Raw genomic sequence first — 21,297 nt, 5'->3', positions numbered from 1 at the left:
AAAGATGGTACAGTTTCTTGGTATTTGTCAAATACTTCGAAATGAAAGTTGTATAAAATCAGTGAGTAAGAAATTTATTATCTTACAGATATATTGAAGAAGGGGGAAAAATCACTACAGATAAATGCAATCAATTAAAACAATTAAATGTCTAATGTTATAAATACAGTAGAATTAGAAGGAGGCACAATGTTGGGAATATAGAAGAAAGTTCTTGCACAATATATAACTGAGCAAAATATTAATCCACCTTCCATATAAGGTGGAAAGTAAGGTGAATGGCTCTGTGAGCAATCTGCGTGGATTCCTTGACTACAATTATATTTAAATTATGCAGTAAAATGAGCCTTTTTTGGCAGATTTCAGTATCTACCTTGATACATTTTCAAAGGGAAGAAACAAGAAGAAGTGAAGTCTCAGAAAAAGATCACCTGTAGTTTGAATTGAACTGTTTAATGTTTATCCTCTTACTTTGTATTGATGAGTTGTTCTTTAAAGGCATTTCAGGACTGTCTTATTATCACTCTTAAAAGATGAAATAGCATAACTGACTCAGACTTAAAATGACAGCATTTAGAATTTTTATTCTAATAAGGAACAACTCTTTTAAGATGTATTTGCATTTTGATTTAATATCTGAATATGAGTAACTACAGTGGCAGATACTCAGGAAAACTCAGATTCTAAAAGTACTTTTTCTTATAAGACCCATGGGGTTCTTAATTTTGCTGCAGTGTGGGAGTAATTTGACTTATATTTTAAACTTTATCACCATCCAGAGCTGCATGCCAATTTCCTTTCATGCAGTACAGAAAATACAATTAGAGTCTTTTACCAGTTTGACTACTGCATACCTATATGAGGTTTTCATTTTAACTAGTTACATGAAACACTAAGGATTAGGGAAAGAAGTTAAATGAGATATAGCTTCATGGAGAAGTACTCTTTGCTCCCTATTTCTAGTGCCTCCAAGTTTCTTTAGTGTGAATCTGCCCATACTGATAGCAACGGATAAGTCAGTAAATATGACTTTTGCCTGATTACTGGGAAGTGGCCGCAGGCCTTGTATCACCACGTATTGATCTGACAGCTGGATTCTCTTAGGACTCTTCTGAAGTGTCTTGACCTGAGCTGTTTTTATCTTGTCTTTGTCTACTGGTCAAATGACTATATGACTATCATGTATACCAAAGGTTTGACAACCCTAAGCAGTTGCTGTGCAATACACATTGGGCCTCTGTGTTAATTGGGTCTTGAGAAGGCTGGGAACCAATGAGAAAAAAAAAGATTCTGTTTAAGAAGCATCAGATAGCCCAAGTATGATTCAAGACTGAGGAAGGAGAGATGTATCATGATAATCTCAGGATACTGGTCATAGAATTATAGAATGTTGTGGGTTGGAAGGACCCTAAAGATGATCTAGTTCCAACCCCTCTGCTCTGGGCAGGGACACCATCCTCTAGACCAGGGTACTTGGAGCCCTATCCAGCCTGTCCATGAACACTCCCAGGGATGGGGTATCCACAGCTTCTGGCAACATGGTCCACCGCTTCACCATCCTTACAGCAAAAAATTTCTTCCTAATATCTGATCTAAACCCACTCTCTTTTAGTTTAACACCATTTTCCTTGTCCTACATGCCCCTGTCAAAGTTCCTTTCAAACTTTTTTGTAGGCTCCCCTCAGGTACTGAAAGGCCACAGTTAAGTCACCTGGGAGTCTTTCCTTCTCCAGGCTGAGAAGTCCCAATTCTCTCAGCCATTCCTCATCCCTCTAATCATTTTCATGGATCCCCTCTGTACTCCAACAGGCTTATGTCCTTCTTGTGCTGGGCACTCCAGAGCTGGATGCAGTATTCTGGGTGAGGCCTCACCAGAGCATACTAGAGGGGCAGAATGACTCACAATAATTTTTTTTCCTTTCTATTTGGGAAAGAATGAAGTGCTGACCTCAGGATGCTGAGGGACACTGAAAATTTGAACTTAACACTAGAGAAAAGGGATAGATATTAGAAAAATTTCTTTAATTGAAGAATTTACTGGTAGTATAAGACTTGTAACTATTTAGACTGTTAGTCTGTTAAAGCATTAATTTGACTCATAATAATTTTGACATGGGGCTATTCTTTTGCGTCCCAACAAGATTTTGTGTGTAACAAGTACTATCACAGAACATGAAATTGTAGTGCAAGTGTAATATTTTTAAGTTTTTAGTTTGGTTCATTTAATAACACTTACCAGAAGGGCTCAAGAACAAGCTTCCTTCCTCTATTCAGGCAATACTTGTAGGTATAACAATTTGTTATATAGAATTGAAAAGAAAACAGCTGGTTCAGAAACTGAATATGGCAACATTTTAAGAGAGGTAAACTATATAAGCCTCTCACAGGTAATGGTCCCAGTTATTCAGCTTGACTGTTACCCAAAGAAGTATTGGTAAGTGTAGTGGTTTGGTTCAAAATATCCATTACTTACTTATTTTCCTTCTGTGAGATACGAATTAGGAGAAAGCAAAGCAGGCACAAAACTTAAAAGAATATAAAGAAGTTTATTAACAGACCTAAAAGAAAGAAGAAAAAAGTCAGACTAAACCTGCAGAACACCTCTCCTACCACCACCTTTCTCCCTTCTCCCACTGACAATGTAAAAAAACAACCCTAGAGATTTTTTCAGTCAGTATGCCACCTCTATAATAATCTTTTTCAGTTCACTTAGGGAGAGGAGTCTCTCTTGCTCATGCTATGGAGGCATCTCCACAAGAAACAGTTCTCTCGTGGCTTCAATGTCACAGCGAGACAGCCGCACGGGTTGGTTCTCTGCTCGCATGTGAAAGTCCCTTCCCTCGATTCACAGCTTTCCCCACAACTGTTTTCAAGGGTCCAATCTTGAGCTACTGGGGTACCATTTTAAGGTTGAGCTGCTCAGAAACAAAGGTTCTCTTCACCTATCTCCGGGAGCATCTTCAGCTCCAGAAACAGAGGTCCTCCTCCTCCCCTGGGAGCAAGGGTCTTCATCACTTTCATCTTTCTCTGTTCAAGCTTCTCATCAATATCACAGCTACTTCAACATTTGCTTACTTCAGAACAGGTACTTTTGCTCACAATTGCAGTTTGAACGCTCCACCCCCATGCTTTCATGAAATTACAATGGGTACTCTGATGTATCAAAGTCCATCACCATAGCTTTACAACAGAATTTCAGCTTCTAGACTTGCAGCATCTCCTCTTTCTCCTCCCTCAGGGTTTCAGCTCTTCCTTCTTCACTGACTTTGGTGTCTTTATGGTGTTTTCTTCATGTGGCTTCACCTTTCCTTCTCCTTTGACTTGGGAGAGGATTGATGTCTGCAGGCTTCATCTGCTCTGGAGGAATTTTATAGCACTAAAAGCGTTAATCTCACCTGGGCCCTGCAGCTGGAATTCGCCTCTCAGTGTTGGTCACATGATCTTTGCTGGGCAGTGGTCTCGGATGAATTTTCAGCTGCACTGGGTGGGGGGCTGGCCTGGCCGAGCTGCGCTGCAGGGCTGCTTGCATGAAGCACGGCTGCGGGGGGACTGGCCCGCACTGAGGGCGCTGGGCCAGGTGTCCAGCGAGCAGAAGTGGCTGAGATCTTCTGCCAAGATGCGCCATGGCAGACCCGGCCGGGTTGCACCGAGCAGGGCCCGGCCTGGCCCCGCCGGGCCGCGCCACGACTCCTCAGTTACCTGTCCGAAAGCCGGAAGCAAGAGAGCTTTCCCGGGGTTTGTCCATTCTTAAATGTGGATCACAGAGGCATGCCAAGCTTCTTAAGTGGCTTAAAAAAGTTGCCAATATTCAAACTAGCCAGTTGATTGGTTCTGTTTGGTCATAGAGGAAGCTGTAAGCACCTCTTTGCAAGAGAATGACTTTCGTGCCTGAAGCCCTCTTTACTAAAAAACTACCTCTTTACTAAAAACCCAAACTATACTAAACCATGAATACAAGTTGTATTCAATTTAGTTTTATTTAGATTAGTTGTTAAAGTAAGGGGAAGAAGTGTGCAGGGTTCCATGGGAAATGCTCAGATAATCACATTCATCTTTATACTTGTCCAGGGTCCTCCACTCTCCAGCCAAGGCCCTCAGATTTGGGATTCTTGAAAGAGACAGTTTGCTTTAACATTTGCAGGAAAAAAACATCCTAGGACAGCTATTGGTGTCCACCTTATCATAGCTTCTGGGCCAGCAGGATCAGTGTCTTTGTGGGAGGCCTAAACTGCACAGCCTGCACCAGCTGGGCCTGTATCTTCTCAGTGGGGCATTAAGACTCATCTGCCTCTGCTCTTTGTTGACTGCCCTGAGCTTGGTCTCATCAATTACATCAAGGAGCTGTGTGTGCAACTTGCCACAGCTTGTGTGGTAGAAAGGTCTATGCGTTAACCACCATGTGCAGCCCAGGTGAAGTTAATATGTATTTATATTCCGTCCAAGACCCGCTCAGGGAAATTGAGTTGTAAGTGTGAGGTCACTTTGTGTGTATTTGAATCACATTTATGAAAAATTACTCCTTCTAAGGCCCTGACATTTATATGAAAATCAGCAGCTTGTAGTAGGCCTGCATGCAATCAGGACACAACAGTGTTCATCAGCGTTATTTACTTATGTCACAAAGACAAGACTACATGTGTCATAGGCTAGCAGTTGTGGGTTTAGAAGGCTCCTTTCCTCATACTTTATTATTCTGTCAAATCAAGAGATTATTTGGAAAACTTTGACATAGGAACATCTGGCTTTATAGGGTGCAATCAACTTCTGAAGTTAAAAAGTATTTCTTAATCTTGGCACTTTTCAACATTTCGCATGTCCAGTACTACAAACTTTCATTAATCATCACTTGGACTTTTATTCAGTCCTTAATGATCATACACAGGCTTCTCATAGAGTTGCTTTATATGACAGTTACTTTACTCCAGAATTGAACTTTTTCCAGCATTGCAAAGGCAAGACAAAGCTTCCACATATTTCAACACTGATATTTTTAAAACACTTTTTTTTGGTCTTTCAGACATCATCATGTACTTGACAAAAAGAGTCAAAGGGTGAATTATTTTTATCCCTCTAGATGAATAACTTTAAAATTAATCAATATATTATTAAAGTACTTTACAGAACAAGTATTTTTTTCAAGGTTAAATAATGTAGAACTTTTTTTCCTCTTCTTCCCAAACACTCGCTTATTTAAGTTTTCATTTTTTGTTTTATAAATCAGAAATAAGTGTTTGCAGTGAGGTTTCAACCTAAACCCTTAGTTTAGTTCTAAATAGCTCATGAGGTTAAATTTGAAGAGTGATAATTTAATGTTCTAAAAACAAAAACCAGCTTTTTGTCGTTCATTTGGCTGCAGTTCTGAGATATGGAAACAACAATTAATATAGTTTCAAATTTCTGAGTGTCCTCATTCTCAGATACATAAAATGCTCAGTCCTGCTATAAATATTGCAGGGACTGACCATAGGAATTAGGTCTTTTGCTAACTTCATAACCACTTAAAACTTGGGTTATACATTAACCTCAAACTGCTAGTAGAGTGTTAGATTTCAGACACTTTTCTTTTGGACATTTTTCCTTTACTTTTCTAATTAATATTTATCATTGAGAAGGAGCTTGTTTTAGGAAGAGAAGACTTTTTCTTCTTTCCTCTTTAAAGACTGAATTATTACCCTTAAAATTCTCCTTGGAATGATGTGTTCTGCCATTCCCTATGACTGGACATTGAACTATGGCAATGAAGAAGAATAACCCAATCCTCTTCTTTTGTTTTCATTTATATGCTTGTTTTATTTCCAAGGTAATCTTTCTCTTCCTGTGTTATTTCTTGTTTTCATGATTTGAAGACTCATCTAGAAAACTGCTTAGTTTGATATTGTAATTACCTTTCAAGTTAGTCTCTTTTCTGAAGCCAGTCTGTTATCTCACAAAATGGACAATTCCTTAATCATCCAGGGAATTAATGACTTGAGTGTACTGACTGCACACACAAGAGCAGCCCTGAGGCAACCCACCTGCAGTTTGAGTTTCATGCATACAATTAAATGAAAAACTCAACTTACATAAAAGTTCTATAGCTTCTGTCACAGAGACGTCTCATTTAGTCTTTTTCTGTAATACAGATATACCAATATTATACATGTTAATACTGCATAAATGTAAGATGCAATTAAAATTCTAGGGAAACCACATGTCTTAAAATACTTACTTTATATTGGAAATGCTTCACAGAAGCAAAATTTACAGCCAATTTTCCATTTTGTTGACCTTTGTTGTGATCCAAAGATAACTGAAAATGCCTATTAGCATTTAATATTTATTTGATATCTTAAAAAATTCAAATCTTGAGTTCTCAGACAGCAACAGATTTTGTAAGAAATACAAGAAGTTGGTGGAGCTTTTTTTTGCTTTTTGACAGTATAGGTCAGAGCAGTGTCCTTGCTTCAAAATGATTTAATATAATTTGGATAGAACATTTCCACGAAAAAAAAAAAAAACAGTACCCAAAGCTGTCATGCAACAGACATTCACATCTATAATGACTGCCATTAAGACCCATTAATCTCTCATCACTGAAATTGGAAACATAAAAAATATTGATATGCCTCGTCATACAAAATACTTACTATTACCGCAGGCCTGGTTCCTACGGTATATCACCGTGTCCCGCAGCCATAGGGAGGAGGAGGAGGAGAAATCCAGCAGGCAGGAATTGTGCAGCAAGATTGATTTATTTAATTATTTTACAAACTCTTTTATAGACTTTTTTCTTCATAGTCTAATTGGATAAAGGACCAGTCACCCCTTGGGGGTGATTGGCTAAAATCCTAAAACATCCATTGTCAAAATATTTTTCTACTATACCATAAACAAGACTTTCCAAGGTTGCAGGTGGCTTGGTTGTTTACATTCCCTGCTACCTCTTCTGTGAGAGAGAAAAATCTCTCACGGACTTAGAAAATAGCAAGAAAATCCTCGCTAGCAGCATTTTTGTACCTACAACTTACTCTTTTAGTGCTTGACCAAAGGATGAAGTTAGGTTAGTGTCTGAACTTCATTGTAAACATCATACAAACTGGGTTAATGGAACAGGGGGGATATGTTAACTTAATCATTAAATCCCTCAGGATCTTCCAAATCAAGTAATGTATTAAATATTCAGTTGGCATCAGGTTTGCTTCTCTAGTGTGCAACTGGTTGTTTCTAAACAGATCTGGATTTATTAAATGAGAGATCTGAGTTTTAATCTTGTGCCCTTTAATCTGCATTGTGGGGTGGATTCTTTGCAAAAGAGGTTTATTATGAAGCTTGCTACAGGAGTTGTTGCTTTATGGGATCGAGGCAGTCATGGGGAACAAAGGAATGGATGCCAGACATCTTTGCTAATGTGTATATGTTGTATACACAGGAGACACAATAATCTGCAAGTGGTTGATACTTCAAATTTATATTTAATACAAGTACTGCCTAATTTAACAAAAATTTAATCAAACCTGATAGGTCATTGATCAGGTACTGTTCTTTTGGGCATGTCTTTCCTCTCTTTTCAGAGCTACTCTCCTTTGTAGTGTATTATGCTGTGTAAGTATTAAGCCCCAGTAGCACATACATGAACATGCATAGGCCTTATCAAAATGTGTGATAATTTGCCCTTTTTTAATCAAAGCTTTTTTATGCAGTAGTTTTATTTCAACATGCAAATAATACCAATGAGAAAGAAACCACACAGCTGCAGTTTGCATCAAAACAAGCACTTAGGATTTTGTAGTGCATGTATATGAGTAATGAGATCTAGGTATGCACTTAGTCATGCTAAGATGTAAGTCTTTGTTATCCTAAGGCTTTGGTAGTATTACAGTGGGTTTCAGCACTGTTTATAGATGTGGTAGCAACCTCAATTTTTTTTTTTTCCTATTAATTCCACTTCTGTGAATCTCCTAGCATGTGAGGAAACATAGAAAATATATGCTTAATTTAAAAGTTTTAGGAAAAAACTTTGCTGTTTATTTAAAAAAAAAGCAAAACGTTTTATCTGTTTGGAATATATTTGGACATACTGAATGCCTAAATTAAGGCCTGCATTACATCATAGTAATCAGTGTATTGACAATTGTGACAATCAGTGATAATATGTTTGTAAGAACTGTAGTTTTAGATGATTTTTAGAAATTAAAGTTGGTTTGGTACATGAACAAGACAGGAATGTTTAAAGTACTTGTCAAGATTATAGCTATCTGACTGTACATTTCAAATATCAAAGTAAATGTATAGTGTTCCTTCTCTGGAAGAAATAGAGGACGTGCACTATGATATTAAAAAAAGAAAACACACCAAACCTGAATTCCACCACTTAAGGTGGCAATTATGTGTTAGAATTTTGAGGGCAAATGAAATAATAATTGACTTCACTGGATCAGAATTAGCCTAAAGCAGATTTTTTTTTTTTTTTTTTAAATTACTACCTAAATAATGTATAAAGGAAGGGAAAGGAGGCATGCTGTTGTAATGAAGTGCAAGAAGAATGAAATTTTGATTCTCAAAAATGTTAGTCCCCTATTGTTGGGGTCCCTCCCCCTGCCATGGAGCACTGGGAGAGGGGCCCTGGGGGGGAGACACGGGGTTTCCCTGCCCCTGCTCAGTCTCATTTCCCATTGGTTAGTGTGTGTTCCCTGGTGTGGCCAAGGACCCTTGGGCCCCGTGACTGGGGAGTTCTTGAGCAGAGCCCCGGCCATGTGGCTGGAGAAATAAACATCTCTGAAACATCTACCACGAATCTGTCCATATATACTTCGTTTCCACGGGACTCCTGGTTTGAAATATGCTTGTTGCAGTAATCCCCGCTGCAACAAACTGGTGGAGGAATGCCGGCAAGACACCGATCCCTGAGGAAGATTCGTGAGTAAAATAACCACTCTAGACCTCTCTCTTCTCATCTTGGTTTGAATATTCTCTCTGGACTATGGAAGAATTGTGGGAAATGGGGCTCTCTGAGCCACAGAAAGAAATGTACCTAGAAGTTAAAGGAATCCTTGAACAACAAAACAAGAAAGTAATGGAACCGGGAGATCTAGAACTTTTTTTTAACTGGCTTTTCAAAAATTTCTCCTATATTTCTCGAGACTTACTTTTTGATATCGAACCTCCTGGATCTTGTCAGGGGTGTTTTTGGGACGAGATCTTGTGGGAGATGAAAGATCAAACAGAACATGCATTAGTGATTGAACCCTTGCGTGGATCCCTCGTGGTCAGTGAAGCTATTCAGGAGCATTTATATGGTCCTATTACCCCTAAAGCAAAGGATGGCCATAGTCCCGCGGCCGAGGCTGCGTGGCCGCCATCCTGGGAGCACATGACTGCAGCCGTGCCAGCGGAGGTGCCTGCGCTGGATGCGCCCGGCCCCCTCGGGAGCGCGCGCCTTATGGCGGACCCCATCCCTGTCTCGGGGTCCCCAGCCACACGGCCACGAGTGAGGGAGCGATGCCGCAGGCGCTGCGGGTGCCGTGGGCCACGAGCAGCCAGGAACCAGGCATCGGCGTGGCAGGCTGCTCTGAGCGACTGGCTCAGAGAGCCCTGTGGACGGAGAAGCGGCGGTTTCCACAGTGACATGAGAAGCCGCACAGCGCAGCGCTGAGCCGAAACGGGGCCGCACTCAAAGCAGCGTGGAGTTGGCCGAGCGGAACCGCTCACAGGGCACGGAGCCAGCGGCGATGGCAACGCGGGGCCGCACAGAGCCCAGACACGCGCCGGAGCAGCGCTGCTCGGAGAGCGCGGAGCAGCCGCAACGCGGGGGCCCGGCCGAGACGTCAGAATTGGCGAGGCAGTGGCCACGCGGGACCAGCAGCCACGACGAACACGCAAGCACGTGATAGGAGGAGTTGTAGCAACTAAAATCACAGGAACTGTGAAATGGTACAGTGTAAAAAACAACTATGGATTTATAACACGAGATGATACAGGGGAAGATCTATTAATCCATAGAACTGCCATTAAAAGGAATAACCCTAAAAATTACCTGCAAAGTGTAGGAGATGGAGAAGTTGTACAATTTGATATAGTGCAAGGAAAGAAGGGTTTACAAGCAGCAAATGTTACTGGGCCTGGGGGTATTCCCGTCAAAGGCAGCCGTTATGCACAAAATTATAAACAATATCCATCCCAGCAACTTCCTTATCCACAGCCTACTTCCCCCTTTTATCCTATACCCAATATGAACCCTTTCCTAAGTTTACCCTATCCCCAGTTTATTCCTAATCCATTTTTCACCCCATGGCTTCCCTATACAATTCCATTTCCCTACAATTCCTCTCCGATGCTGAGGGGGGGATGAAAAGAGGGAAGGAAGAAATTAAACCCTCTCCTGCCTCAGTTTCCCCACAAAGCATGCCCGGAGAGTTCTGTCTCCCTTCTGTCAGCCCTATGTTGTTCCAGAGAATCTGTTTGGACATTTAAAGACTCAGGAGGGTGGCTTGTTTTGTCTTGAAACTGTTCTTGTTATGTTTATCCAGTTGTTTTCATTCTCCTTTTATTAAAATAAAATGGGTGAGATGTTGGGGTCCCTCCCCCTGCCGTGCAGCCCTGGGAGAGGGGCCCTGGGGGGAGACACGGGGTTTCCCTGCCCCTGGTCAGCCTCGTTCCCCATTGGTTGGTTTGTGTTCCCTGGTGTGGCCAAGGACCCTCGGTCCCGTGACTGCGGAGTTCCGGAGCTGAGCCCTGGCCATGCGGCTGGAGAAATAAACATCTCTGAAACATCTACCACGAATCTGTCCATATATACTTCGTTTCCATGGGACTCCTGGTTTGAAATATGCTTGTTGCAGTAATCCCCGCTGCAACACCCTATTTCTTCCATAAACTGTGGTTTACACACAAAGCAAATAAAGTGCATAGGTGGGAATTTCACTGGCATATCTACATGCACAGTCTTACACTTCTACAAATCCCTTGTTTAGCAACAAATGTGCATTGTTTCAGTAAGCGCTTCTTTTTTCAAATACATTTTGCAGTAGGTAAAAGTCAATGCTGTTGACTACACATAATGGTAAGATACTTTAAATCTCTGGTTCACAGCCAAGATTCTCCATGAACATTTTTAAGAGTTTATGAAAGACAGCTGCAGAAGGGAAGCCTACTCGCTGTTGACTGAAATGTACTATGCAGGATTCTGTGCAGCTTGAGAGTGAGCTACATCTTCTGAAATATAAAAGAACATGAGACAGCTGCATTTCCTTTATGGAAGATAGAGTGTTTTACTTTGAATTTTAGGAAAATATTGTAGATGACGCAGCATAACTATGCTTGGAATAGCAGCTGACACAGAAGTAGGTTGGGCTGCCAGTGGGTCACTGTAATGGTGAACAGCTTTATAATTTGCTGAGAAGATAAACTGACATTAGAAAAGGGGCAGTTATATCAACAGAATAAATTTTGTCCACTAACAAATCTACTTTCTGGGGAGAATGCCATAGAAACAATGAACTGTAAAAAATCAGATTGTAGAAATTGTGAATTTAATTAGAGGTTAGCATAGATCTAAGGATAGATGTGTTAATAAATACCTGATTTGATAGATAAAATAGATTTTTAGCTATTTTAGAAACAAAATTATTCTTTTACTGTGAGCTTATTTAAATGTCTAGGGTGACATTTTCTCATGCCTCAGAAAATAAACTCGCAATTTATTTTTCACATGGTTTTGTGATTATTAAAGAGAAACCTTCTTATAGGCATAATATATATGAGTCAAAATAGGTGTTAAGAAATGTGTTTTACAGCCTTATTTTATTACAATTGTTTAGTAAGACATCTTCCAGTAAAATGTTTATTCTAAAATATGCAAGCAGTGAAAGGTTGTTGCTTCTCTCTCTGTATTGCCTAACAATTATTTATAGAGTGAGAATTTAAACAAAAGAACTATTTCCTCTTGCGTCATTAGGTAATATTATTGTACAGAGAAATAGCTGTGCCAAAAAGGATACCTAAACCTCTACCTTCCAGAAAACAAGCCTCAAATTAAAGTATACTTCTTACATTTGCAACAAGAAATTTGTAGCAACTAAAGCCACTTTATGGCTGTTAGGAAGTGTGTTTCATTCTAAAATTCATCATGAAAATGCAGAAATATTTGATGTTTTCTAATTGAAAGGTGTAGACTTCTGCCTCTTACATTTTATACATATTCTAGATCAGTTCTGACTTTAATCGGTACAGAGCATTCACCACATCCTATTGCAATCTAATAGCACTGGGGTTTTTTTTGTTTGTTTGCTTGGGTTTTTTGTTTAAATTCATCATCAGGATTGCTTGGATCTAGGATTTGAAGTCAATTTCATAAGCTTAAAAAATTTAGATTCCATGTGTCATTCAACCGAAATGAATTGGATAACTAATGTGTTTCCACAGTATAAAAACATTCTTTTGCAAGTATTTAAAGGAGTTTTAATAGACTGTGGTGTCAGTCGAGCCTTTTGTCATTTATATAAGTGCCTGAGGGAACAAGGGTGCTAGTACAGTTTCAGAAATTTGGAAAGTGATCTTAAACATGTTTTGTTTTGAGGTAGAGTGGGTGGGAAAAGATGAAAAGAACACTAACTCTAAACTGTTATTTCAGAAGTCTTCCTCACAGAATGGTACCTATACAAGCTTATTAGTTATTTATTTAAGTAAGGTTTGGGGTTTTATTCCACTTAAAAAATTCACTTCAGAATTACTTGATTTATTATGAATAGAGTTTTTCTCAAAATAAAATAGGAATCCTTGATGTCTGAACATAAAATGGCACAGTTGTTGGCTAGTATTTTATTTTAACTACAGGAAGAGTTCTTTTTATAACTAAATGGAAGGACTAAATGGTATGTTGACATCCTGAAGATGTGACTTATCTTTCTGGTTTTGGTGAGAAATAGATCTTGTATTATTGGCTTGATGGAAGATTTTTCTATCTAAACTTTATTCACCTTCTTTATAACATGGCATCTCATCTAAAAATAAAATAAAAAAAGAAAACCCCCACAAAAACCCCCAAACAAAAAAAGAACTTAAATTCAGACTTCCTTAATGAGCAAGTCAAGATGAAAGACTACTATAATTGGAGCAATATCCTGAAGCTAAAAACCAAACAGAAAACCAAAACAATAAAAAATCCAGGTAATTTTGTATACTGGGTCTAATGGCTCGTAGTTAGTTTTTTCATAGAAGCCCATAAGGTGCTGTAGTTTGGATTTGTGATTAAACCGGAGTTGATAGCCCAACTATATATTGGGTACTTCTGAGCCGTTCTTGCACAGCATCAAGACTTTATTTTCCCCCTCCTCTGTCCCCACAGTGAGTAGACCAGGCATAGGCAGGATACTGGGAAGGAAAAAAAACTAGACAACAAACCCAGATTGACCAAAAGGATATTTCATACCACGTAACTAATGGTAAGCAATAAAAAAATTAGAGGGGCTGAAAGACAGCTGCTGATCATTGCTTGGAGACCATTTTGATTGATCCATTTGTGGAATATGGTGAATGATTGCTTTTGTATCACTTCCTTTTTTCTCAACTCTTCACTTATTAAACTGTCTTTTGAAGAGTCTTTCTTGCTTTTGCTCTTCCTGTTCTTTCCCCTTACGATTGCTGGGGGCAGGGAAGGGAGGGAGAGAGCAGCTGTGTGGTGCTTCGCTGCTAGCTGGGGTCAATCCACTAGAATTCCCTACTCTTCTTGTACATCTAATAACTAAATTTCAAATGCACACAAGTGATGGAATATTTCTTTCTTCTTTATACCCTGAATATAGAAAATTACTTACTCTTGAAAAGTAGATGTCTGTTTTATCATTTTAGATAGTAGTTTGCATTATCTAAGCTCTCTTCTTCCATATCTTGAATGTGAAAGTCACAGGGTACAAAACTTTCCCTGGTGCCCAGAGCAATGTTCTGTATAGCCCGTTATCTGACCTGTATAGACACAAATTCTTTCTATCCTGAGTACCATGTACTTCCATCCTGACAGTGCTGTGCCTGACCAATAACATGATTGTGTAGTTTCTAGCTTAGCACTGATTTGTATCCCATCACTTGGTCAGGCATAGTGTACAATTTTGTCTGTTCATGCTTGTTAGAACGCTACTAATTGATAAATAAAAAGCCCCACAGAGGGCATGTCAGTGAACGTTATGTTGAATATAAAAGTTTTCCTGATAATTTTGAAATCTTTTATTAATATTTTTTTATTTATTTGTTTTAATTCAGGCTCTCTGGAATGAATATACCTCCTCCAGTTATAAGCAACAAAAACTGGCTCAGACTACATTTTGTAACAGACAGCAACCACCGATACCGTGGATTTAGTGCTCACTACCAAGGTACATTTAAAGAAATACATTATTAGTTGTGGCTGTATTTGCTAGGAAAAATAGTGCCTGAAGTTGTAGGAAAAGGGAAGGGCCACTTAAAAAAAGCCCTTATAAGTATAGCCTGTTTTTCAACTTGCTATATCAAATTACAGTACATTAGATTATGGGCAGTGTATTATCTAGTGTATCTAAATTCAGTTACCAAAAAAAATTGCAGGAGATATCTGCTTTACTTGAACCTGCGCAAGTACTTAGCACAGGTCCTAATGTTCTGAAAGATACTGGTTAACAGTAACAGAAATAATGTCTTTATCATTAAAATATGGAATTGAATCTATAGTTGTATTAGTCATGTTTGTAAAGCAGTGAGTAAGTTTCTGTTTACTAATGTAGCATTTAATCTCTTTTACTTTTTACTATGTTTTGGAAGGCTTTGCGTTATTAAGGGTTTAATTAACCAGAAAGATTCTTACACACTGTTTTTATGAGCAAGCATTTATTTTGAGTAAGAGTAAAAGCATCTGAAGCATAATTTTGGGAATGTCACTGTTTGGAACAAGGTCCTTCTGATGATGAAGTGCCAATGAAAACTGAATGTCATTAGTGTATGGTAATACTGTAAATAATATTTTTCAATATCCACAGTGTATCAATGGATCTTCAGGGAACAGTAATCCTTTTTTGTGTTTTGTGCTTTTTCCATTTATCTGATGAAAAAACTAATCATGGCATTCCTATCAAGATTTAATTCAGGAATTTCTTTTGCAGTTTCTTATAGAAAATTTAGCATAGGAAGAGATTGCTTACATAAAATTTTGTAGAATCTGATAAAATTAGTCAAGTAATGTAAAAATTGCAATTAAGAAAAGCCTATGACTAATGTTTTTAAGTTGATCTTTGATAACAGCAAATTTTACAACTCTGTGTTGTAAAATGCCTCAGATAGCATATTCCATACAAGAACAGAAAAAATTGATTACTATTTTCAGCAAGTAATGTATATCTTGATTTGGACTTCCTGAGTTTATAGGTGTTCTTGAATGTGTATTCTGAGTGAATTTACATGAAAGAAAATTTCTTACTGTAGCTTCAGGGCTGCTATAATGATTTATAAAAAGCACTGCCTCATTTTTTGCATGATATTTTTCATACCACATATGATAAACCACACTCTTTAATAGGAAGCTGCTAGCTTATGGAACTGTTAAAAAGATAGAAAGTAGGACTTCTCTCTATTGAATCTACCCCACATTTGAGAAACCATGTGATAACTATTTTGGTGGTTTAAGTGAAGTAATTTGGAGTATTGAACTGTTTCTTTTGAACTAGTGAGAAAAGAAGAACAAACCATGTCTCATGGTACACATACATGCATTTCTGCCAAAAATGTGAGGTAATAGCTAATGAAAGGGAACAGGCTTATGTTTACTTTCAAAAATATGTTTTATGCAGGACACATAAAATATGTGAGTTGGTAGGTGTAGGAGATTTGAATATGCTGTGTGTCTTCTAGTTTTCTTTACTGCCTAATAATGTAGTGACTAAGTAATGGGGTTTTTACTATATTTGTTTGCTCATTTAATTTTTAATGGTGTATTGCTGAAGGTATGTTAAAGTGTACTCAACACTAAGCTGTCAAATGCTACAGTAACCCACCATACTTAAAATGAAGAAAATGTCTTCTGCAACTCTAAAATAAATGTAGGGAGTAAAAAAATTCAGCATGTAAAGGAATTAAATGTGCATACTCAAGCCTATATGATCAATAAAAAATAACCTTGATAGTAGAAAAATAGTAAAAATACATGGTCAGATAATAGGGGATGAGTAGTTTCTGGTAGGTTAATGGTAGACTAAAGGAGAGAGCATGAAGAAATTAAATAAATATTATAGAATTGTAGAATGGTTTAGGTTGAAAGGGACCTTAAAGATCATCTAGTTCCACCCTCTGTGCCATGAGCAGGGAACCTTCCACTAGACCAGGTTGCTCAAACCCTGCCATGAACACTTCTATGGATGGGATATATTAAAAACCTTTCATACATTTAGAAAATAAACAAAAATATATGACACAAATTTTTCAGTTTTTTGAGAACTGTAACTGTCGCTGTTATCCCCAGAGAATGGCAAAATCACGACATGAATCCAGGTCAGATGATATGGCCGATGCGACCTTGTTTAATCACCCATACCTTTTATAGCATGGTTTGCAAAAGAGAAATTACATGATTGGCCTATTGGCCCACCACCTCTCAAGGTGATAGATTGAGCAGTAAGACACCCATTTCCAAATATTATTCTTAGAGAAGGAAAATAATTTTCACAGTTCTCAAAACAACTTGCAGGTGTAGAAATGGTTTATATTCTCTTGAACTGTTGTCCATCCAGTTCGCATGAGAACAAAAGCTTTCACAGAGAAGCTGTGAGAAGCTGGATTTCTCTAACTGCTCTCTCATGAGAAAGAAAAGTTTCACAGGAAAATTCCTCTGCTCCTGCCTTTTAGCATCCACATGTAACCTTATTCTTTTTCAGTTAGAGATAACATTAAGCCTTTTTGTAATGACAATTTTCAAACTTTAATTTCACTGATGTTCTGACATGAGTTTTCTGAAAACCAGATAACTGAATAAAAATTTTAAAAGTGTTGCAGAAAGCCATGTAGTACAAGTGCTTGTTTTTCTTTTCAAGAGTTTATTTCTGCATTACTTTTGAGAGGGCATCTGTTAATTCTTTCAATAGCCTGTATTATCAGAGTGCTACATAGTAATAACTGTGTTAAAATCTTGCTCCTTCCCCTGCTTAATTAATGTAGATTGTCTGTAGCTTCTTTCTGAGTTTCCTCTTTGAAACATAATATTTGCTACATAGTACCACTACGACCAGAATTATTAATTTCTTAGTACTTCCTCTAGTTTTATTTTCTTTAGCCCATTGTTACATATTTTGAAGGACCTGGACTCCAAATTCTGAACTTCAGAATACTGCATAATTTTAGTCTGTCATTGTGTGGCACTTTTCAGCTAATCGCTCCCTTGGCTTACTGATTTTGTTTGCACAAATGTGCATTTTGTGCTAGTGTATTTGGGTGACGGTTTAACCCTGAGTAGAAGTGAAGCCCTCTCACCACCACCCATTCACTCCATCCTCACAGTACAACAGGGCAGAAAATAGGAAGAACAAGAGTGAAAAGTTTCATGGTTGAAATGAAGATGTGGCAAATCACTCATCAGCTACTCTCCTGGACAAAATGTCCTTATTTACTCTCCTCTTTGGACAGCTTATCTTCATTCCAAATACTTCCCCTTCCTCTATTCCACTACAGATTACCCTTTGTCTCTTTGGTGAGATAGCCAGTGCAGGAGGTTCAGGTCAAAGTGTAAGAGTTAATTTCTGCTACTCCTCATTTCTCACTCTTTTCCTCTGCCATTTCTTCCCTCTTACTCATTTCTTCTGCCTTGATGTACATTGACCATGGGCCATAGCCTCTTAGTGGAAGAACCTGCTCCAGTGTGAGTTACCCATGGATTCCAATCCCTTTGAGGGTATTACTAGCTCTGGAATGGAGCACTCATTCTCTGACCTTGTTCATTTCCCTCAGTGTTTATTGCCTTATCTTATATACATCTTCATAGAGTTGTCACAAATTCTACTGATGGACTCTGTTTTGTCCTGTGGTGGGTCCATTTTGGAGCCAGATGTGGCCAGTTGTGACTAGCATGGGACAGCTCAATGCCTCCTGAAGGCAGAGGTCACATGTTCAGCCCTACACCCCTCTGCTACCAAATCCCTGGCCTTTATACTAATTATAGTCTTATTCCCTTCTGTTCTCTTGATTTTATGAAAACTGGGTTTTAAGATTCTTTTTCATAAGGCAGCCTCGCATGGCCGAGCTTCAGTGTAATACCTAAAGCTATTTTGGCCTAAACATTTGAAAAGAATAAAAGTGATGCACTGGAAAATCAAAATACAGTTGCATATGGAAAAAAAAAACCCACAGCAACAAAAAAATAGAAAACCTAGGGTATTATGTAATTTTTTGTAAACAGACTTTTAATGTAATTAAACATATTTTCCTAATTTTCTGTTTAAGACCTTGCAAACAGGCAAAGAACTTTAAAGCATTTAAAAATTTTTTTAATTGGCTTATACAGAAAAAATGAAATCTGCTGAGGTAGATGAAACTGTGGAAAGATCTCAGTTTCTCTCAGTACATAGTCATGTGAGTTATGTGTATTACTTTCTTTAATAGGCAATTTTATTAATGAAAGGTATTAATTTATACAATATTTAAAAGACATTGGTAAACAATAACCAATGTGATTAGAAGAGAAATTTCAATAAGAAATTTCAATTAGAGGAGAATCAAAATGTTTCCCTACCTAGGTTGTGGTGTCATAACCCACTTACTCTTGCTTGCCTGGTCATCTGTGTTTCAGCACTTCTTTCTATTCACTGAGAGTTCCTTGTCTTGATGTTTTCTCTTCTTGTTGCTTTGTTGAAACTCCCTTTGAATCAGAAACTGTTGGCTGAAGTAGAACAAAAGCTTCTTTGGATCTTTTTGAAGCAGCTCCTTCCTTGGCACCAGTAATCCTCTTTTCCTGTTTCTAAAATTAGTTGTGCTTTTATACTCCTTCCATTTGCAGTTCCTTTTGGTTGCTGCTTTCTGTTGGTTACTTTTTGTACTCTTATCATTTATGTATGAATCTATAATATTATCTAAGTGGACAGAGGGGTTAAGTTAGCTTCCCAGCATCTGGTCTTACTGAATGGCATACACAAACTTCAATCTTCTTTATATCAAGCAAACCCAGATTCAGAAAAGGCTTTCAGAAAAAGAAAAAAATCTTCATTTTCTGATAGGCATTACTTTAAGCATCTATAACTTTTCTTTTTAGATTCAGCATCCTTTTCCTCTCACTCTCTACCTTCGTCCTCCCTTAAAGCTCTGGAAGGTTTCAACAGTAGCCCTACAATTTCTATTCATTTCACTTGCGAAATCCATTTCTTAACTGATTTTGTTTCCTTCCCCTGTTTGTTTTCCTCTGTTTAAGACATGTGCAAACTCATGTTTCCACTTTGAGCAAAATAGTATCAAATATGTAAACTGAGTGCACAAACACATTTGCCATCCATTAACAATCTTTGCTTATACGAAAATACAGATGAAGCTATGAAATATATCCATGAACTTTTCAAGATAGAATAAAATTTAGTTGTCCTGCTCATATGCAAATAGTTAGTCTCCTTCATACTTGACAACCAACTATGTGGAGCTGAGGTTGGATAAATGTGAGAACCTTGAATGTGGGATGAAATATGAAGAAAAAGATATTGAAAATTTCTTCTTGCTCTGCTTGATTTTCTATTGTTACTTTGTTTTTCCTTCTGTCACTTTTTTTATGAATAGAAATGTATCTTCATTCATAAATTATTTATGGAGTTATCTTTTCTTAAATTTTTTAGTTTGCTTTGCTTTCAGACAGAATGTAAAGCAATTGCCAATCAGGTAAAGAACAATAGTACTAAGCTGCCTTACAACATCATGGCTAGACTTGCGAGAAGGGGAAAACTGTCTATCACTTTTTCACAACATTTAAAAATTAAATCTGATTTTGTCATTCATTCCTTATTTCAAAAGCTATTGCAACAAACAGTATACTGTACTAGTGCTGAAAGACCAGCAGTTGTAACAGAGACATAGGTAAGATTTTTGTTTAGACATCTATAGGTGTCTATATACAGATTAAAGCTGGAGAGCTGTGAAGCACTGTACCTGTATATCTGTGCACTGATGGATCACTGAAATCACCCAGGGTACCCAAGATATTTCTGTGGCAGAAGTGCAGAAGCTCTTTGGCAGACAAACCAAGGTGTTACCAAGACATATGTTATGACGTTACAAAATTTCTGCAACTCAAATTATGTATGGGTAACTGAGCTTTCTCGATACCTTGCTAATCCTGCCAGTGTGGGTTGCAGAGTGATTCAGCTGACCACATGGTAGGTGTTGGGTAGAGGTGCTCTAGAGTAGAAGAGACATCTACATGGTGTTGGCAAGTTAGAACTTACAGATCACATGGTGTGTTTAGCATGTCTGACACCTAAACACTATGCAGATATTTGCTCCCAGAGAGACAGTAGAGAGAATCAGAAAAAAGGTAAAACTCATGGATTGGGATAAAGTCAATTTAACAGGACAGAAGAGGATGGGAAAGTAGTAATAATGACTAAAGAATATGCAAAACTAGTGATGCACAAAGCAACTCACCACCTGCCAGCCAATTTCCTTCCAGTCCCTGAGCACCTCCCAGACAAGTTCCCTCATCCGCTGTTTGGCATGATGTCATATGGTATGGAATAGTCCTTTGGCCAGTTGGGGTCAGCTCTCCCAGCTGTGTTCATTTTCAGCTTCTTGTGCACCCTCAGCCTCATTGCTGTCAGAGCAGCATGAGAAGCTGAAAAGTCCTTGACTCATGGTGAGCCCTGCTCAGCAAGAACTCAAACATCAGTGTGTTATTCTCATCCTAAATCCAAAACATGGCACTATAACAGCAACTAAGAAGAAAATTCACTCTATCCTAGCAAAAACCAGGACACCATGCAATTCTGGCATAGAAACTGAAAGACAGGAAGGAAGAAACAGCATATAGGCACCTGTTATATCCTGTCTTAGATGTGTGCTTTAAAATTAATTAAAACACTACATTCCACTGACTACAATGACTAGATTTCCATTTATTGTAATAGTTTGTATGCATAGTACAATTACAGACACACTGATGTAGATATTAATCTCAGTTTACATTTACTACTCACTTACTGAAATGGTTTTTTAATACCAGAATATTCAAGGGCTTGAGATTCCGTAGGAGAAAGAAAGGTACTCATCACTTGAGTCACATTTGTAGAGGTCTGCTACTTAGAAAAGGGATGTATTTTCTGCTTAGGCCAGGGAAAATAA

At 38.2% G+C, this 21,297-nt stretch overlaps 1 protein-coding gene across 6 annotated transcripts in view; it reads left to right on the top strand.

Annotated features, from left to right (window-relative positions):
* Nucleotides 1-21,297, top strand: part of CSMD3 (CUB and Sushi multiple domains 3) — a 612,506-nt gene that overhangs the window by 206,400 nt on the left and 384,809 nt on the right. For all 6 annotated transcript variants that reach the window (XM_048286482.1, XM_048286481.1, XM_048286480.1 and 3 more), the window contains exon 6: nt 14,233-14,345. In XM_048286482.1, coding sequence (XP_048142439.1) covers nt 14,233-14,345 — 113 coding nt within the window. The remainder of the gene's footprint in view (nt 1-14,232; nt 14,346-21,297) is intronic.

This window comes from Corvus hawaiiensis, chromosome 26, assembly GCF_020740725.1.
Source record: "Corvus hawaiiensis isolate bCorHaw1 chromosome 26, bCorHaw1.pri.cur, whole genome shotgun sequence".
Classification (NCBI taxonomy): Eukaryota; Metazoa; Chordata; class Aves; order Passeriformes; family Corvidae; genus Corvus; species Corvus hawaiiensis.
This window is presented reverse-complemented; position numbering and strand designations above follow the sequence as displayed.